This window comes from Crinia signifera, chromosome 8, assembly GCF_055691185.1.
Source record: "Crinia signifera chromosome 8, ASM5569118v1, whole genome shotgun sequence".
Lineage (NCBI taxonomy): Eukaryota > Metazoa > Chordata > Amphibia > Anura > Myobatrachidae > Crinia > Crinia signifera.
In genome coordinates, this window is record NC_139224.1 from 166,459,613 (window position 1) to 166,481,707 (window position 22,095).

General features: G+C 46.2%; 1 protein-coding gene across 1 annotated transcript in view; it reads left to right on the forward strand.

Annotated features, from left to right (window-relative positions):
• Positions 1-429: 429 nt before the first annotated feature.
• The window catches only part of ROR1 (receptor tyrosine kinase like orphan receptor 1), a 201,209-nt gene continuing 179,543 nt past the window's right edge, over positions 430-22,095 (forward strand). The window contains exon 1 of the mRNA XM_083157682.1: positions 430-771. Coding sequence (XP_083013808.1) covers positions 678-771 — 94 coding nt within the window. The 5' untranslated portion in view covers positions 430-677. The remainder of the gene's footprint in view (positions 772-22,095) is intronic.

Genomic DNA, 22,095 nt, shown 5'->3' on the forward strand with positions numbered 1-22,095 from the left:
TGTGGCATAGGTGCCGATTCTGTGGGTGCTCAAGGGCCCGAGCACCCACAGGAATTAATGAGCACCCACGTGCCCGTAACTCCAGAGTCCCAATGCCGGGCCACTGTATTTGCTTGTTGAGCCTTTCAACAGGCTTGAGCACCCACCAGCAAAAACATAAATCGGCACCTCTGCATCGTGGCAGGGACAGAATTCATCATCATTCTTGCTTCCTAACATGCCATCTATGGTGGCATTGCCATTGGCATATGGGAAGAGTGTCTGAATGAAGATGAATATTACAGAACCAGCTAAATGCTCCTTTTCAGGCAGCCTTAGGAAGGTGCTGTTAGGCAGCGCGGCCGGCAGGTGGCGCTGTGCGCACTGCACCTCTGGCCCGGGCTCTGCTGCGCTGCTTTCCCTGCAGAGAGTTTGGAAAGTGACAAGTGGATGGGGGCTGAGAAAGTTGGGAGAGAGAGGCAGAGGGAGGCAGAGAGTAACCAGCTCCGACCTCTCACAGCCCTCCGGAAAGGAGGAAAGTCTCTGGCTCCATAACCCTCATCAGCAGAGACAGAGGAGGAGGCGTGCAGCAGCCCAGGGAACTCTGCAGAGACTACCCAGAGGCTCAGGGGGGCATCCCAGGGAGAGAAGGGACCCCGATCCAGGCGCTGCGGAGGATTCTTTGCAGATCCACAGGGATGTACCCGGGCAGGGAGAGGAGGAGATGCTCCTGGACATTCTTACTGACTGTCCTGTTGCTGGACATCAGCCTGCAGGGCTCAAGGACAGGAGGTAAGGGACATCTGGCTGGGGGTAGTTCTTTGGGGGGCTTCCTGGGGACCCAGAGCAGACCCCTCTTACAGCAGCATGACATTCCCTTACAGGGGGGTCATTCACTAAAGTGGGCACTGCCATAGACAAAAGGGGGTGACTAGGTACCACATTTATAGGCCACTGACATTGAGGCACCAAGTGGCCCCCTCTTGTCCAGAAGGGGCCACTACCACCCCTCACAGGCACTCATCCTCCTCCCCTCCCCATGCTATGTGTGATTCACACAGTGACATGTTTATGGGCAGTCATACTGACATACACATATGTTGGCTTGTTACAACCTGGGCCCCCACTCACACAGGGCCCCGGGCCTCTTCCACCTATTACTGAGATTTATGCATGAAATGTGTTGTATGCTGGTGCAATTGTCAGCTCCCTGCTGTGTCTATATAATGTATATATTATGTATTATCACCCTCCTGTGTATCAGTGCAGGTAGCAGGGAAGGCTGCTGTGTGTATATAATGTATATAATGTATGTTATCACCCTCCTGTGTATCAGTGCAGGTAGCAGGGAAGGCTGCTGTGTGTATATAATGTATATTATCACCCTCCTGTGTATCAGTGCAGGTAGCAGGGAAGGCTGCTGTATGTATATGTGTATTGTTATCACCCTCATGTGTGTTGGTGCAGGCAGCAGGGAAGGCTGCTGTGTGTACACAATGTATATAATGTATATTATCACTCTCCTGTGTATCAGTGCTGGCAGCAGGGAAGGCTGCTGTGTGTATATAATGTGTATTGTTATCACCCTCCTGTGTGTTGGTGCAGGCAGCAGGGAAGGCTGCTGTGTGTATACAGTGTATATAATGTATATTGTTATTACACATTGTCAATTGCTGACTGATGAGTTTTAACTTTTGAAGTTTTAGTCTAGTTGGAAGAGTTTGTACCCTGTGCTGTGATGCATGGGACAGTAGCTGTGAGTGCAGTGCTGTAATGCCTGTGTATTGTCCTGTACAAATTGTGCAGTACATACTGATACTGGGTAACTGTGATGCACAGTGCATACTGACACTGGGTAACTGTGATGCACAGTACATACTGATACTGGGTAACTGTGATGCACAGTGTATACTGACTCTGGGTAACTGTGATGCACAGTACATACTGATGCTGTGTAACTGTAATGCACAATGCATACTGACACTAGGTAACTGTGATGCACAGTACATACTGATACTGGGTAACTGTGATGCACAGTGCATACTGACACTGGGTAACTGTGATGCACAGTACATACTGATGCTGTGTAACTGTGATGCACAGTGTATACTGACTCTGGGTAACTGTGATGCACAGTACATACTGATGCTGTGTAACTGTGATGCACAGTGCATACTGACACTGGGTAACTGATGCACATCACACACTGGCGCTGGGTAACTGTGATGCACAGTGCATACTGACACTGGGTAACTGTGATGCACAGCACATACTGATGCTGTGTAACTGATGCACAGTGCATACTGACACTGGGTAACTGTGATGCACAGTACATACTGATTCTGTGTAACTGATGCACAGTGCATACTGACACTGGGTAACTGATGCACAGTACATACTGATGCTGTGTAACTATGATGCACAGTGCATACTGACACTGGGTAACAGTGATAAACAGTACATACGGATGCTGGGTAACTGTGATGCACAGTGCATGCTGACACTGGGTAGCTGTGATGCACAGCACACACTGACGCTGGGTAACTGTGATGCACAGTACATACTGATGCTAGGTAACTGATGCACAGTACATACTGATGCTAGGTAACTGTGACAGTACACACTGATGTAGGGTAACTGTGATGCACAGCACACACTGATGCAGGGTAACTGATGCACAGCACACACTGATGCTGGGTAACTGTGATGCACAGCACACACTGATGCTGGGTAACTGTGATACACAGTGCATACTGATGCTGGGTAACTGTGATGCTGGGTAACTGTGATGCACAGTACACACTGATGCTGGGTAACTGATGCACAGTACACACTGATGCTTGTTGGCTGTGATGCACAGCACACACTGATGCTGGGTAGCTGGGATACACAACACACACTGATGCTAGGTAACTGATGCACAGCACACACTGGTGCTAGGTAGCTGTGATGCACAGTACACACTGATGTTGGGTAATTGTGATGCACAGTACACACTGATGTTGGGTAACTGTGATGCACAGTACACACTGATGTTGGGTAACTGTGATGCACAGTACACACTTATGTTGGGTAACTGTGATGCACAGTACACACTGATGCTGGGTAACTGTGATGCACAGTACATACTGATGCTGGGTAGCTGTGATGCACAGTACACACTGATGCTGGGTAGCTGTGATGCACAGTGCACACTGATGCTGAGTAGCTGTGATGCACAGTACACACTGATGCTGGGTAGCTGTGATGCACAGTACACACTGATGCTGGGTAGCTGTGATGCACAGTACACACTGATGCCGGGTAGCTGTGATGCACAGTACACACTGATGCCGGGTAGCTGTGATGCACAGTACACACTGATGCTGGGTAGCTGTGATACACAGTACACACTGATGCTGGGTAGCTGTGATGCACAGTACACACTGATGCTGGGTAGCTGTGATGCACAGTACACACTGATGCTGGGTAGCTGTGATGCACAGTACACACTGATGCTGGGTAGCTGTGATGCACAGTACACACTGATGCTGGGTAGCTGTGATGCACAGTACATACTCATACGGGGCAACTGTCTGCAGATTGTGTTTTTTTACCAGAGATGCTGAAAGCTGTAGAATACAGTCACTGCTGATATATCCTGGGGCCCGTCATCACCAGGGGGGTTACAAGCCCCCCTGTCTCCTATCTACACCAGATTGTTTCACTCCCCAGAAACTTCCATGTGCTTCCAATCTGCCGTAGTGGTGGCTGCTGCGGGACAGAGACAGATGGAGGTGCCTGTGGAGGCCGAGAGGGGGGCTGCTGGCTGCTGGTGGGGGGACAGGGACCAGGGAGATGCGATATATCAAGTATCATTTACATTTGTCAATACAGTAATGAGAAGGACAATGAAACCTAACACTATTGTGATGCAATAGGTAATGGGGCATTCATAGCTGTGGGATTGTGCAGGAGAAAGGCTAATGGGGAGAGCCTGGCCCTTGTGTCCTCACTGCGGGGGGGCTCTGGCACAATAAGGCCTCAGCTCAGGTCGTCTTTGAAGCCCTGGTGCATTTATCTGCATGAGCTGACAAGGCATGTCCCTGCTTCTAGGGCCTGTGGGGTTAAGCCCATGATACACTTGCTAACCTATTAAATCAAAGGGGGGCGACCCCAGGCCCTCCGGTTACTGCGGAATGACATAACGCAAGGTAAACCAGGACCGAGGAGTCTACAGTATGTACAAAGCCTCGGAGAGCGATAACGTATAGAGATAAAGTACCAGCTAATGAGCTCCTAACTGCCTTGGTACAGGCCGCGTTTGAAAATTCTAAGTCAGGTGCCGGTTGGCTGGAACTTTCGGGTGTATGTCCTAAGCCTTGGATAGCGATAAAGTCAACAGAGATAAAGTACCAACAACCAGCTCCTAACTGTCATTAGAAACACAGCCTGTGACGGGGCAGTTAGGATCTGATTGGCTGGGTCACACGGTTGGATGTGGTATATTGTTCTATTCCATTTTGCTTATATAAGCCGAATCAAATCCAAATCGAATGGAAATAGAGGGCATTCGATTTCGATTTGATCCCAATGATGCGCGGCCCAGCGGCATCGAAATCTAATCGAAAAATAACGGTGCAGGTAAGACTACATAGTCCATATCTGTACTACAGTATATAGTCCAAATCCAATGCGTTTGCCTTGCCGTGTAATTCCCAGATCACAAATCACAGCACTTGACTTAAATCGGGTCCTGCGTAGCATAGTACCAACAACTTGGCGCCGTTTGCCGGACATCTGTGATAAATCGGCAGAATGGTTTTATGGATGCTGTTTTAGGCTATTGGATAATTTTTGATGACTTTATTGATGGCTCTGAAAGTTCGCCCAGCGCACGGCGCGTTTCACCAAACCAGTAGCAAAATGCGTGTCATCGGATGTGCTGACTTGTGTCAGTCCGCGAAACTGTTTACGGAATGTCATTGTAATACAAGCAGAGGATGATTGATGGTCAGGATATCCCGCCCCCTGCTCTGCAATCAGGGTTAAGGAGCAATGTTTTCCTAAAATCGATCCTGTTATACTTTAGCAGATAAGTTATCTTACAAGATACGGTCCCTGTGGGTAAACACGCAGTGGCCAGATTATCTGTCCACTTCTAAATGAATGACCTTTGATTAAGCCTGATTAATAGTCATATCCTAATCACTTGCCCCTATAGGGTCGTACACATGGGGAGATTTGCTGGGCGTTCTGAGCGATGTGTCAGCTCTGTGAGATGAGCGATTTGCCAGCTATTGTCCCTACACAAGGCCCCTTAATATTTGTGGACTATCATTTAAAACGAAACAGCCGTTCAAGGTGTTATTGGCCCGAGGGGCACAAAATGTGCCTGCCACTAATGTTTAAAATAATTTGGGGCAGCTATACATAAACAGAAGTTTTAGAATTAGATTTGTGAAAATTATACCCCTTTTACACCAAAATCCCGCATGCGACCCGGTATTTGGAACACGGTTCCAATCCGGATCGGATCCAGGACTTTTCCCGTTTACACTGTGGTGTAAAAGGGGGTGGGGGGGTGGTGCTTGGAGATGACATCATTTCCAAGCGCCGGGACCACTGATTGCCCTGCCCCCAGCCTCTGTGCACCGCTAGACCCCCCCCTCTCTGCCAGCTAACTGGATGCTGCACACAGGCATCCAATCACCTCCTTCCAGCCTCTGCTGCTATCTGTACAGTGCAGCAAACAGCAGCGGAGGCTGTGTACGCCCTCCGCCCAACCACCATAATGACCGCAGGATGCTGCAGTCAGGAGGTTCGGCTCCCCCATTGCTGCAAACGGGAGCCGGGTCTAATGACCCTACATACCCATTTACACTGCCCCCAACCCGGGTCCTCCCCGTGTTCCACCCTGGTCAGGACCAGGGTAGGATTCATGGGGAAATTGACCTGTGAGTTTTTCAGCTACGCCTTTTACACCGACGCTGACCCGGGTCCACCACGCAAAAACCTGTGTTTTTGCCTCAGTGTAAAAGGGGTGTAAATTAGGGTAGCAATCATTTTCCTTTAGAGTTTGGTAAAAAAAAAAACTATTATTGTTTTGCTTGTTTTTTAAATATTTTTTTATTGTAACCGCTGTTACCAACCTTGTTTTTCCCCTCTGTAATTCTCCCCCTTGCGGCAGCTTTGAGTTGGTTTAATTATACTATATACAGCAGTATCCCTTTAATTTGCATGGTGCATTAAGCGGCTCTAAAGGTGGTCTCCCAGGCCCTTGCTGGGAAGCCTGATGGACATCACTTAATATCACACCTCGGGGTAGAGTCCTCACCTAGATTTGGGTATTTGCCCTCCTGGACTACAAAGCATTCTGCACTCAACCTAATCTAATTGACTGAGGTTTAGTTTGAGTAAACCAGGATTTGTGAGTTCTTCTATTAAGTACATATCAAGAGCCAGCTGGTACAATCCGGCAGATAAAAGAGAGGTTTAATTATTGCTATTATTCCTGCTGTTAATCCCTTGTGCTCATTTGCTGTGTACATCGCACATAGAAATGTGTCCGTCAGCAGGAGAAGACGAGACCGCCGCGGATCGCTCTGCTCGGCTGCCAAACCCAGACTGCAATAAAACATCTAATTGCGATTGTTGTACATCTGTATATCATATTCTGCCTTTGAGGCCGGGATATGGAAGCAGAATGAGTTCTGTCACTGACTTGTTTGTAGTCCTATAGCAATGAGGAGGGTCGTTTGTAATTTATAAACACATGTTCTAAAGGGACGTAGAGTTATTATATCATAGAGAATAGTGTATACGCGTTGCCTGTGGTGAGCGGGGGGGCGGCCATCTTGTTCTGTAAGCCAGTACCCATTAGCATCATTTACCCTGTTCCACTCTGTTATCATTATTTCCTAGTGAATTTGTAGAATACATTTTTGTTTGGTCTCCAAAAGAAATGATAACTTGACATACAGTAACAGTATGAATAAATTAGTTTTTATTTAGATCATTGCGGTTAGATTTAAGGAGGATCTTGGTATTTATCCATTTTCCTTATTTTCATTTTTCTATTAGTGATTTATGTTCTGCAGTGTCGTGTGACTTCCATGGCAACCACAGTCACATAGCACATATATTGAGCATGGAGGTTTTGGAATGACCCTCTGAGCTCTGTGTTCCCTGTGAATTCCTCTCCCTTGACATGCTGAAGGTTGTGAATCTATATATTGTGGCTGTAAGACTTTTTATATAAACTACAGAGACTTCAGTTCAGAATGAAAGTAATCTGTATCCGTTGGTACAGGGGGAGGGGCTTGTTATGGCAGAGGTGGAATAACTGAATATCCGTAATGTCAGCGGTGACTGTCCACTATATGCATAACATCTTCTTAACATTGTGATCTTATCTACTGGAACTAAATTAGATTTTCTGCCGGTTCTCCAATCATAATATTGGGGACAGCACAATGACACAGTGGTTAGAATTGCTGACTTGCAGTGCTGGGATGTGAATCAGACTTGGACGTCCACCCATTTGCAGAGTGTTTTGTGTGTATTCTCCGTAACAAGCATGGCGGGCCATAGAGAGTTGTGCAAAAGGGCAATTACGCTTGTTTTCTGACAGATTTTTTGCACCAAGGATAAGGCAGTTGCAGATCATCAGCATTTACCTCCATAAACGCAAAGACGGAGCCTTTCACAACTTTCACAGTATAATATCCACCGGATGTTATATACAGTTAAACAGCTCTTCTAGTCTGCAATGACTCTGTAGTGCCTGGCATCTTTTTGTGACTTTTTCCATTAAAATGCCTCTTAGTTGCAAAATGGATTGCACGGGACACTGAAGCAGCTTCTGCTGATAAAAATGATATGCAGCATGCCTATGTTCAATGTATAGCTGCTGCTGTGTCTGCTACGTTACTGTGTTCTCCACTGTAACATTCCATTATACAGATACAGCCACAGTCAGGCCCTTTATATAGGCACGCTGCATATCATTTTAATCAGCAGAAGCTGCTTATGGGTCCCATTCGCTCCCTTATGCAACAAGATGCTATTTAACAGAATAAGTCTCAAAAAGACTCCTGGCGCTACAAAGTCACACGGAGCTGACTCGTCATATATAACGCGACTCGTATCGCATGTCAGAGAGATGTATGCGGGCGCATCTGTAAATACTGCAGTGTGAGTGTTTTGTGCTGCCGACAGTCGCTCCGCTCTACAAAAAGTCTGGTGAACGCGGCTTTGCGCCAGCCCCATCGCTATATCGCTTTCTCTCTCTCTCTCTGGTAATTCCTGAGGTTCTGAGAGGAATAAGCCCAGCGTCTGGAGAATGGAGCCTGTTTGGCAGATCCTTCTGAATGAATGGTGACGAGTGCCATGCCACTTACAACGTCAACTGAGAGAACACAACGCGTTTCACACGCTGCATGTCAAATATTGCAAAATAAACAAAGCCCGGAGGCCGGACAATTACCCCATTTATGGGTGAAGTCAGCCTGCTTGTTCCCCTGTCTTACTGTACGCCGTGTGTTACTCACCAGCAGACTGCTCTGTTTTTCCACTTAAATGGACGTGAAGTGAACAGCAAAAAAAATAAACCGATGTGTAAAGCTTCAAAACGACATTTGCAGAATAAAAGCACAATAGGATATTGTGTTCTTACCTCAGAAGGTCTCGTCACTTGGGACCTCTTTGCTTCAGGCCGGAGGTAGGCAGGGTGTGTGTGTGTGTCTGGCTTTTGTGGAACTACAAGTACCAGGATACCTTAAGTATTTCAGGCTGAGCTATTAGCTGCTTTTCAGAACATTATTGGGGCCTGATTCAGATCCAATCAGATGGGCCAAATCAGGTCAGATGGCATTAACCTATCACCAGTCTAGCACTCAGGTGTGGAGTTAGCATAGTTTAATTACACCCATGTGAATTTCTTTTGTTCTGTATTGAAAAACAAGCATTCTTCCCTTTTCACAATAATGTGGCCACAGGGGGGCAGTAATGAGAAATCATCTGCCGATAATATCATCATCCCGGGCATTTGTTTATTTTGTTCTGGAGACCTCTGTCCCTTAAGGGGGCTCAGGAATTATAAACAGAAGAGGCGTTTCCCATTCTTATGTTTTCTCACCCTAAAAAACTTCTGAAAACAAGATTCATTTAATTTGTTGTTTATCAGCTCTTATCCCATTGTTTATTATACAGGTTAAAGGCCGGAAAACCCCCCGATGACCTTTGGTCGGATTATCGGTAACAGTGTATCATGCTGTGATACAGACATGAAATACATCTAAGAATATTTCATCTGTTGTAAAACTGTATTAAAAAAGTCTCAATATTTCATGTAGTTGTTTGTAAAGTATACCCGTTTCACATCGCACCTAATTACCGGATTCATGCCGGTTTCTTGCCGGTTCGATCCTGTGATTGGTGCGATGTGAAAGGGGTTACTGGGTCCCGCAAACCGGTAGCAACACGGCAATACGAACCAGTAAAAAAATAAGGCTTTGCGCCTTATTTCCCGTTCACACCAATGGAGGAGGCGGTGCTTGGAGCAGTGCTAGCTCTAAGTGTGCTGCCTCCGCGCCACTGATGATGCTCTGCCACACCCCTGGATGACATCAGCGAACCACCAATATTGCCGGTTCTCTAAAGTAATCTGAACATACCAAAATGTAGGGTCGCACCAGGACTGAACGGTTTCAAAGTCCCGTGCGACCCTGCATTTTGCGGTCTGAAAGGGGTATTACTCGTTAGAAATAAAAGATCTTACAATTAAAATAACCAGCAAGCACGATATTTTGTATATTTCAGGAGTCAATGACTTTGGTGTCATCCTGTAGTAATACATTCAGTATAATCTGCTATTGTACACTCCTGCAGAATATTGCCACTATATAAACCATTTACAGCAATAACTAGTTAAACGCCTATCAAAATGACACCTTCTGCAATGATGTACTTTGAGCGGTGACAGTTTTGACTTTCACTTTGAGCTGTGACAGTTTCTAGCCCACAAAAGGTTGATGCATGAAAAAGTCAACTGATATTTTCGTACAGATCTCTGTTGTATTGTGTATTTCATGCTATCGGACACTGCAGGCCATGCTGACACTGATGGGCGGTACAGTGCGTGCTCGTAGGTAGGTGTACGTGTCATGTGACTGCAGCGACCTCGAAAGCCAGACACCAGGGGTAGGACAGTGCTTCGCTGCAGCCACAAGAATGAACAACACATATTAATGATCTTACAAGCCGGGCTTGTGCCCAAGAGCGTCTCGGGTAGAAAATGTAAATGACAGGAAGCTCTGAGCTGCACAGAACACAGGCGGATTTAGGAGGACAGATCCCTTAATGAGTTAATGTCCCTATTAGTCACAGACACAAATCCCTTTATCATTAAAATGTAATTAAATGATCCGGCAGACAGAAATATACTTCGTAATTTCCCAGTGAATGCTGCGCTCTTCCCACTGTGTCCGCTGTAGGGTCAGTGCACGGACAGGCCGTAGCGAGGGAAGTGTTGTTGGATTATAATTTATGTCTGGAAAGTGTATACAGTATATATGTATACTCTAAATACAAGATCAGGTCATACTCCTGTGAATTGCGTCACCGTAGCCCTAGCTTTTGCTCAAAAATGGCACAAAAGGACACCTGGAAAACATGCACTGCTTGAGCTACAGAGGATTCAGTTTGGGAACTCCTGTAATAATGCATGGAACAGTGAGGTCATGGCTGTTGCATTCAGGATGTGTCTGCCATAACGTAGCCAACTGTATACTCAGATTGTGAGCGCAACTTGAAGAGAAGGATACTGTACTAACCAATCAACTTCTGCCATTTTTCAAACGCAGCCTGTAACATGGCAGCTAGAAGCTGATTGGTTGGGCTTTATATCCACTCGATCTCTCTCCAAAGTTTGATACTGATATGTATTAACTTGCAAAGGGCAGCAGAATATGCCAACATTATATAAATAACATCCTAAGTAAATATAAAATATATCTTTGTTGTTTTATTGCCGTCGTACATATTGTTACTCCTTTAGAAATAACCCAGTGGTTAGACGGAGTCACGTTTGGGTGGCTGACTGGATGGATGTCAGCGGAGGAGCCATTCTCCGTGTCTGCGAATGTCCCCACCCAGCTGTCAGATTGCATTACAGATTGCTGTATTTTGCATTCTGTGGTATTATGAGGATATTATTGGATTAGAATTTACCAAATTATAGACCTCCTCCTTCCGAGGATTCCCGGCCCTGTGAAGTGTACTTACATCAGCAGCCTCATCTGTGATTGGCGTCTCCTAAGGATCGGAAAAACAGCAGCGTCTGAGGCCTCTATTACCTGACGCCAAGTGAGATGTATCTGTTGCCTGCACACAGCAGGCGGCCATTTTGTGTCATTTTGAATCATGAGAATGCGGCCGGTCCATCCTTTAGGAACCACTTAAGCACGTTTTGCCGTAGCAACACCTGCGACTATACACTTTTTCTAGTATAGTCTTCTCACGTGTAATCATTCATCTCTACCAACGATAACCCACCCCTGGCAGTACGCGGGCACCTCCTTATCTCCCCGACATCTCAGCTGTATTACTGTATATAATTGTTACCTTAGTTTTTCAGTGACCGAAATGTTTGGCTCTGTGTACCCTGCAGTGTTCTAATGTGCAGCGCTGCCAACTTTTATACTTTGCGTTTTATACACTACTTTGTACAGTATCCAGTAGTATGAAGGGCTCGTACCCTGTTACCTCAGATTACCTACAGATTATTTATGGTTAAAAAATAAAAATAATAACTTGCCGGAAATCTTACAGTTTTCGGATGGAAACTTTCCAAGTTCGGCTTGTTGAAAATAAAGAAAAATGCCACATAAGTCCAGAGTATGATGCTGGGTGATAGGCGGGGGACCTGATACAGCCGAAATTACCGCCTGTTACCGTACTACTGGAACAGGATTTTATTTTGTGGAAGCAGCGGAGCAGTCTGACTGCAAATCATGGGCTCTGTGTTAATTCATATAGTGGAAGAGGTACTAAGCCTCAGAGAGTACCAACCAATCAGCTCCTAACCACCATTTTCAAACACAGCTTGTAGCATGACAGTTAGGAGACGATTGTCTGGTTCACTATCTCTCCATTTTGTCTTATTCCAAGGCTTAGTAAATCTCTCCCTCACTAACGTAATAGCGCTAGAGGGTTAGTACAATCCAATAACACTCAATACAATGATTGTTTGATCCTTTTCAGGAGTTGGGCTTTAATAGTCAAATTCAGTAGTTACTAAGCCAATATTGCTTCCCTGTTGATCTTCATATCCACACAGCAAAATGTTCCTCTTCTTCCAAGAGCGCAGGCTTACTGGACATGTGTATTTGAAGCAGACCAATGCATGACATCATGATGACACGTCCTCAGGGGGCGGTGCTGGCAAGGGACTCACTTCCGCCCTATAACGCCACTTGGTGGGGATGTTGCCCATAGCAACCAACCTTTTTACAAAGCATGATCTCCCCTTAGTCAAGTATAATCTAAATATATGTTGTGAGTCTCTGAAACACTGCCATCTGCTGGCAGAGAGTGAAACTACATCCTTTTCACACATGCACAAACACAGAAGGTAGCTGATTAACTTTCAAAGCTTTTGCTTGGAGCGGGCTTACTAGTTTATCATATGACACAAGTTTTACTGTCCATAATGAGTATAATCACGCGTTGATAAATTAGCCTCTAAGTGTTTTTATCTAGTTTGTTTTCCCATTGTGGTCTATGGAGGTGGCTACAGACAAACTCCTAATCACTTTTGTATTATTATTAATTGAATCTGTGATTATAACAATGTTTTTTCTGCCAACACCTTTTGACCTATTATATATAATACTATTATATTATACTACATTATACTACTAGTCTCAGATATGTGGAATAAATGAATGCTAATGATGCTATTAATAGTTCTGAGTTTTACTAATGTAGGGCTAGGCTCAGGCGACTTCAGTTAGGAAGCGGCCATCTTGTCCCCTGTTACCATAGCAACCTTAAGCGACAGGCGCTGCAAGCTTTGGACAGCAGCCCTTTTAACCAGCCAGAAGTACCAGCCCATAAGTGTGTAGTCGCTTCTGCAACCCCCCTCTGGCTCCAAGACTACGCTCCTCTTGTGGAGTCTGGATACTAGATCAGTATCACAGGGCACATGTATATATTTTCATATGAGCCAGTGATGCTCCACCTCGTGCCTCATGATTTACTACTTTTGAATTCATAGTCTGCATTCTCATGAATATTAGTTGAGCCCACACATAAAATGCTGCCTGTTGTGAGGATGGGAGTGGGACACATACATTATAATGAGCCTGGCTGAGCAGTGGGCGGAGCTATGGAGGATGGTGTCAGGGGTGTCTGAGTACAGGTCACGGGTTAGAATGTAGAGGTCACTGACTTCCTGCAGATCATACTCAGCCTAGGCAGCAGGGAGATTCCTACTCAGCCTAGGCAGCAGGGAGATTCCTACTCAGCCTAGGCAGCAGGGAGATTCCTACTCAGCATAGGCAGCAGGGAGATTCCTACTCAGCCTGGGCAGCAGGGAGATTCCTACTCAGCCTAGGCAGCAGGGAGATTCCTACTCAGCCTGGGCAGCAGGGAGATTCCTACTCAGCCTGGGAAGCAGGGAGATTCCTACTCAGCCTGGGCAGCAGGGAGATTCCTACTCAGCCTGGGCAGCAGGGAGATTCCTACTCAGCCTGGGCAGCAGGGAGATTCCTACTCAGCCTGGGCAGCAGGGAGATTCCTACTCAGCCTGGGCAGCAGGGAGATTCCTACTCAGCCTGGGCAGCAGGGAGATTCCTACTCAGCCTAGGCAGCAGGGAGATTCCTACTCAGCATCTACATTACATTATATACTCTCTGGGAGTTATCTACAGAATTGTCCTTATTCAGCTTGAGAACTGTCACACAAACAGAATTGCATTTTCTATCTATCTATCTATCTATCTATCTATCTATCTATCTATCTATCTATCTATCTATCTATCTATCTATCTATCTATCTATCTATCTATGTGTGTATATCTTTCATTCTATCTCTGTACACTCTGTAGAGGCCCCTGACACAGGTTTGCTTCTCTTGAGTTCTGACCTCCCTAACCCTTGGTGTACACCCCATTCAGTACAGTCTATTTGGAGGGATTAGGCCGTTTCCAGCAGGTTACACAAGTGTTTGTGAATAGTGGGAAAGAGTCGTTGTTTGTTTAGTGCATTCGGCCCTTTGTCCATCGGTTCCAGAGCGATGCGGAGCATCAGCCACTGTTTACTTTGCATTGATAAAGTGAGCAGCGATCTTGCAGCTAATTCTATTCAGTGTGCTGGAGCCCTGACCTTCCCAGTGTCCTAGCCCAGAGAGGGGGACATGGGGAACGTGCGCTTTGGAGTGGGAATTTCCTACGCGTCCCCTCACTCGTCTGCAGACGATCTCCTGTAATATAACATCAGGGAACACAGGATACAAATGTCATCCCCAGATGTCATTCCCAAGCTGCCATCCTTACTGGTGTCTAAGTGACTGCATTCATTCATTAGATGCTAATGTCAGCTTTAATTATTTATTATTGTTTTTTATATATACAAAGGGCCCTGATTCTAAGTCGCTCCCCGTGACATGTCGACATCCGCAATATTGACGCTGACATTGTCGACAATGTTATAGATCAAAACTAACCCTAAACCTAATCGCTGACCTTTTGACCATTGATTTTAAGATTGTCGACCTACTGCCTGTGTTGACCTTCCAACCCTGTCATCCTTAGTCATGTCAACCTATTCCATGTGTCGACCTGAGCCATGTCGACCTTCAGTGGTTGACTTAATGCATGTTGACCTAAATATGGTTTACTTCATGACTGTACCCTCCCCCCCCCCCTCTCTCTCTCATGGCCACTCTCAGTGCAGAGAGATAAAGTACCAATCAGCCCCTAGCTGCCCATGACATGACAGTTAGGGGCTGATCAGTACTTTAGCGCTCTCTCTCCGCCACCTTGAAACGTGATCAAATGGAGTGCGATAAATTAACAGCCAATCAGCCCCCAACTGCCCATGCCATGACAGTTAGGGGCTGATCGGTACTTTAGCTCTCTCTCCGCTTTTCCACTTTTGAAGGCTAAACTTCTGTCCCTCTCTGCTCCTCTTTCTTACACTGTGGAGTAAATTTACTAAGATGGGAGTTCTATTGAAGATGTTGCTATGGGTAGCACCTTCTAGAACAGGACTGGGCAATTGCGGCCCTCCAGATGTTGAGGAACTACACATCCCAGGATGCTTTGCATTAGTTTTGCTATGTGGCCATGCTGAAACTGATGCAAGGCATGCTGGGATGTGTAGTTCCTCGACATCTGGAGGGCCGCAATTGCCCAGCCCTGTTCTAGAAGATAATAGTATCTGATTGGTTGCCCATAGCAACATCCCATATTGAATAGAACCCCCATCTTAGTAAATAAAGCCCTGTAGCTCTGAGCTGCATCCTCCGTCTCCCTCCTCCGCCCCCGCAATGTATTAGCAGCCATTTTCCGGCCTATAGCTGTCCCAGCGGAGGCTCTGAGGTGGATAATCAGGAGAGAATCTGCATCCATCCAGACGATGGACGTCCTGACAAGTCTGGCAGTGTAATCTGTGTGAGGACCACCAGCCTCCACTACTGTGCTGCGCTAGGGCCAGACCTGCACTTTCTCTGCTGCCGCCGCCGCCACCGGTCCAGCTAATTATACAATGCCACCGCTCCAGACATTCTCTGGGGAGACTGGGCCCACTTGCAGGTACGCTTTCCCAGCCAGCAATACAGAATGCCTGTCAGGAGGTCTAGGTGGGTCCCATGATATTCGTGGGTACTGAGGACCATGCCCACCCCCCCCCCCCTCCCCAAAATCCTACCCGCCATGTGGTATCGTACAATGCCAAGTATCATAGGTATGCATTAGGCAGGATATATGGGGTGTGTTCAAAGTGAAATCTAACTTGCAGTGTACAAATAAAGCGGTTTAACATGTGGGGGCTACATGCAGAAACAGCCAGTGTTTACCCTGCACAGAAACAATATAAATAGCGACATGGCGTGTTCCAGATACAAAATAACTTTTTTGCTTAACTGAATCTGGTCATGCGGCTGGCAACTAGTAAAAAGCTGACAAGAAAAATTTCAACATGGAAATAATCGACACCTGAAAATGCCAACATGCGGTTTTTGAGTCAGTTGATAGATTTCAGCACGTGGACCCAATATGAATGTACCGCGTACCCTCGCATGGTTAGTGTTCCCCATCGGAGTCCATGGAGATGGTAAAATATGAAAAAGTTCAAAATAAATTAATTCTAAAAAAATCTGTGTCCACCTTTCCATGTATCGACCACTGCCAATCCATTTGACCATGTCGACCCTTTGTCTATTGCTCTATGCCGACCTTGTGCATTTTGACCACACGGACTTAACCTATTAACCATCCACCTAGACACCAATAGTGGTTGTCCAACTGCTGCCTCTGTGTCCTTGCACCATGTTTCCCTAACAGTAAAATGAATGTGTTGGGCATCACAGATGGTGTAATGGTTAGCATTACTGCCTCACAGCGCTGATGTCATGGGTTCTATACCCACCATGTGTTATATATACAGGGCAGTACGGACGGTGTAATGGTTACATTACTGCCTCACAGCACTGAGGTCATGGGTTCTATCCCCACCATGTCCCTAATGGTGTGGAGTTTGTATATTCTCCCCGTGCTATCGTATGTTTCCTCCCGGTACTCCAGTTTCCTCCCACAATCCAAAAATATACTGGTAGGTTAATTGGCTCCCAACAAATTAACCGTACAATGCCTGTGTGTGTGTGTACATGTGGTAGGGAATATAGATTGTAAGCTCCACTGGGGCAGGGACTGATGTGACTATTCCTTCATTCTCTGTACAGCGCTGCGGAATATGTGTGCCACCGAGGTCTTTCAGTAACTACCCCTCCCGTGTGAAAGTTACTTAACCAATTAATTTCCAGGACGGATGGAGTTAATTAGGTTTTCCCATTCACTCCTCTGCCCTTGTCCCGAAAGCTTTACTTTGAATAAACCGTGGCTGTGCTTTGGAAAACTCCGATCTGACCACTACAAATGGATTTATGTTTCCAGCTGGGCAGTTATTTAATTTCCTCTTGGAAGTCTACAAATGTTGGCACCGCTCGCCATCTGGCCCCTCGCCAAACCCACGTAACAGTATCATTACCAGGATATATTCGGGAGTTCAGGACATTTAATAAAGGATCCATCAGTGCTTACGTTTCAGCTGGAAAGCTTATTTCTGCACGTGAAAGCCGCGGCGCTAGCCGTTCACGTTATCGGATTTGCAGATTGCGCTTGCCGTGTTATAGGCGCCGGATATGACGGCGGGGGGTTATTCCACATTGCAGATGTGACTGGGAGCAGACATACATTATCCAGCAATAAGGATGAATACTTAGAAGTGAGAGATGTTGCCGAGAGCAACCAGACAGATTGTACTGGTTGCTATGGACAACCTCATTGGTTGCTATGGACAAATTCTTTTCACTTTTAAAAACACTTTAGTAAACTTACCCCCTAGGTATATTTACCTCTTGGCTTTATAGAAGTAGAGATGTTGTCCATAGCAACCAGTAATTCTGCTAGAATCTGGTTGCTAGGGGCAACATCTAAACTTTTTTAAACTTTCTGTTGATTAAATATAAACCTTAAGTTCTTTAGATCAACCTTCCCTTAAGACTTGTATTTTTTTTCTACAATGTTGTCGCTCTACGGGTGAGATTTATTAAAGATTGGAGAGAAATATAGTACCAGCCAATCAGCTCTCTCTACTGCATCTGTCTCCAAGTATTAATGCACCTCCCCTTTGAGCGAGACTTATGCGGCATACACACGGGGCAATTACAACCCTATTTCTAAGCGATATGACTAGGAGGGCGATTCAGGCCTGCTTGCTAGGCTGCGTATATTCGCTGAGTGCAGTATAAATCTAGTCCTCGCCAGTGTTCCCTCACCAGAGAACACTGGTGGTGACAGATCGCTCAGCACGGAGCCTCTATCGCCCTGTATGTACTGGGCATTTTCTCTCATGCGATGACCCTTAACCCCCTTCGGTGGTGTTTTTTTTTAAGGAGCCCTCCCCACTGGGTGATTTTTTTTTTTTTTGGGGGGGGGGGGGGGGGGGGTAGCGCTCCCTAAAAAAAAACCACAACTGTGACTTCCGGGCCTGGGTAGCGCCGTGCACTAGATCCCCGGCAACCTGGCTGTGTATGGCATGACGTTACAAGGTAAGGAAGCGGGGTTGGGCCGCGGCTGAAGCTGAACTCTGCGCTCAGCGGTGATGCCTGGCACTAAGCAGCGTAGACCCTGGTACTCCCAAGAATTTTCTGGGTTTGCCAGTCTGGGCACTGAAGCACAGCCCGGAAAATTCTTGGGAGCACCAGTGAAGGGCTTAAAGTGCAACAAAGCAGCCTACTGTATAACAATGTTAGTTTCTGCAAACAACCCATAGTAGGGGGTCATTTCACGAAAGGTTCTAATAATAAACAAACCAATCAGATTCTATCATTTTTCTATTGCGTCCGAGGAAATGATAGACCGAATCTGATATGTCGCTATGGCAACATAACCTCCTTTAATTTTTTTAGACCCTTTAGTAAATTTACCCCATAGTCTGAAGTCGGAGAGTCTCTGTAACCCTTTCAGTGCCAACATCTTGGAGAGAGAGATGTGCAAAATTCCTGCTAATAATCCCAGCGTCGCTCACATTTGTTATATAAATGCAAATGAAAAAAAAGTTGTGTAAAAAAAGATGATATTTCCTATATAAGGTGACATTACAGGTCATTATGATGAATGGAAATGTTTGCTGGGCAATTTTCACACTTATTTTGACAAATTCGCCCTGCACTCAAAGGGTTAAACAACCGTCATCCAAGAGCAGCACGCTGGGGGTTGTAGTCCAATCGCTCCAGGTTAATGAGGCCTGCGGTTGACCCGGTAACGTGCGCTCTTTGCAGCGAAATCTGCTTCATTAAATAAAAACGAGCCCCTGTGCTTTGTATTAGCTGGGGACTCGGCGTGATTGGTGGACTGTTTGCAGAGTCCTGCACTCAGGGACTTCGCTCCCTCCCACCGCTCTTAGTGAATAAGCGCTGCTGATAATCTTGCAGGGGACAGGAAGCCGCCTATGACAAGCTTGTAGCCTGACATTGAACAGAATAAGGAAAAGGGGGACACACGCTGACTCAAACACAGAGACAATGATTGATTAGAGCGGCTGGCTGCGGCTCCCCGGCCATTCACAACCAATCCAAACAAGAGCTTGAAAATAAAAACCTTGTTTTAATAGGCTGTGGGAATATGGAGCGGACAATCCGCTCTTTGGTCGCAAAAAATGGGGAGAAAAGCAAGCGGAGGCGCCGAATCGGTGCCTATGGGGCTCTGCCAAGCCATGCAGCCCAAATAACACAGTAATGGGGTGTAGGAGGAGGGCAGAAGTTTCACGGTGTCCTATTTTGTAATAACACCCCCTGCGGCTCTTCCAGGGACAATGGCGGCGCATTTCCATTGCTTAAAAATCGCAAGCGAATTCTGCACTGTGCCCGAAGCATGGCGCGGTGCTACGTTTCAGTGCCCATGTCGACTGTGTTGACATTCGTGACAAAAAATGTGAAAAGCCCCATGTCGACCTTTTGACTCTCGACCTAACCCATGTCGACCTAATGGCCCTGTCGACCTAACCCATGTCGACATAGACTCATGTCGACCTTCCTGCATGTCGACATAGATTCACGTCGACCTTCCTGCATGTCGACATAGACTCACGTCGACCTAAATGCATCTCGACCTAATGACTGTCGACAAACATTGTGGTGATCTAATGATCCATACCCGACAGATAGTCAATAGTTCCACCATGGTCGACAGGGTTAAACTATCGACAGGCAAACGGTAGACCGGTGAAAAGGTCAATGTGGAAATGGTCTACACACATTTTTGAGGGTGTTTTTGACCGTTTGATCATCTTTTCTTTGATCGCCATCCGTATCGGGTGAACTACTACTGAGAATAATAACTTGCCGAGCGCTGAAGTATTGGACCTGTGGTCAGTGAGTCCACGAGGGTCGGCATTTCCGCTAATTAGGGTCACAGGTGATAAAACCTACAAGACATCAACCTTTTCTATTGTCTATCTTTTACCTGTCGACCTTTTGTTTAGTAAATATAGTATCCGGTCCCTGGGTCGACAATGTCAGCACTACAATGACCGCTATTGGTCGACAGTAACTAGATCAACACCCAAGAATGGTCCACATACCATAGGTCGACATTCAGAAGGTCGACTCAAGCTTAATGTCGACATGTAAATGGTGGACACGCAAAAGGTCAACATTAGTTTTTCATGTTCCTTTGTTTATACCGACTAGAGTTAGAGGCACCGTGCCATGCGAGGGGACGTGGTATACTTATACGGTGCCCATGTCGACGTATGTCAACATAGATACAAAAAAGTGAAAAACACGTGTCAATCTTTTGAGTATCGACCTTGTACATGTCGACCTTCTGAAGCTCAAGCAGCGCGAGTGTATTATTCACCCAGCTTCAGCATTCACCAAAAACCTGAATGTCAAGGTGCCCACACACTAGAACGATTTTTGGGCCGATTGGCCGATTTCCGATAAATCGGCCGATATATCGTCCGATGTTTACCGATAATCGGTCGAAAATCGGCAGTGTTTTTTATAAATATCAGTTAGAAGCTAACTGGTTGGTACTTATCTTGGTCCACTATATCTCTCCCCAAGGCTTAAATCCATCATACACCATGCGATTTGGGCACGATTCCACCCAATTCCGGTGGATCAGCCCAAATCGCATTTATATGACATTCCCGAACCAATCCAATGCGCACACCTGTGCATTTCGGATCGGGGTTGGAGGTAGGACAGGCCGCACATAAGATAAATCAATCAGCGGCACATTGCTGGTGCTAATAAGCATCCAATATGGTCCGTGTACGGGTGTGCCAGCGGCGCACACACCTTTTTGCAGAGCGGGGAAACGCAAGGCAGGAGAGGCACTCTCCCTGCTCTGCATCCCCTGCGGCTGCGGGCAAGATATTTGAAAATTTGAATACATAAGAATTGGCAGCCACTGATTAGCTGAGAGAGCTCTCTCTACCAATCAGATGCCACCCATTCTTTTGTATAGGTTTTTATTAATTCTCCTACCTCCCGCCTGCAGGTCCCCGGGAGTTACATGCGATAAATCATGTGCAATTTATTGCATGTAAAAAAATGGCACATCAAGCCAAAACGTATGTGAGCCCTCCCGGGGAGCTGCTGGGGGAGCTCAAGGGAAATCGGTTCCGACTTGTCTTTAGGAGGGCTTTTAGTAAATGGAACCTTTGTCACCAACCGTGACAGCTCCCGCTTTGATGTATAAATATACCGGCACACGCTTATGTAAGGATCTCAGGATTTCCAAACAAAGAAACCGCTAGATCAAAAAAAGATGAATTTTTGGTAAGCCAGGTTTGATACGTGACTTTTATTTGGACAGACGATCGTTTCGCCTGTGTATATTCTTTCCCTAATAACAGCATATGATAAGATCTGTGCGTGTCTACATCTTGGATTCCGAGCTTCCCTGACTGTACTGTAGAGAGATGTGTTGCCACATGTGTAATAACGCAGCAGGACTGAGCGGACTGCAGCCCGTGTCCCTGCCAACCCTGGCTAGGAACACTAGGCACGTCACATGTGACCGAATCTCCACATGTGTGCGGAACGCAGAGCGCCAAACCCCCGCCATGCCTGCACGTCCACCCGCCTGAGACACCGGCTTCATCACCGACTGCGCCTAATTCAGAAACAGCATTAACAAAAAAATGGAAGAAAAATCCATATTGAGGGCAGGCGGCAGCAGGGGGCTGACGGGTGGAAAGCGGCTACTTTACAATATCCTGCTCAGGAATGTTTTTCATGTATATGGTTTCAGAACGTCGGGGGGGGGGGGGGGGGGGGAGGAATGTTATTTGTTCTAAATGTTATTTGTTCTAAATGCATGATGGGTAATCGGCAATAAG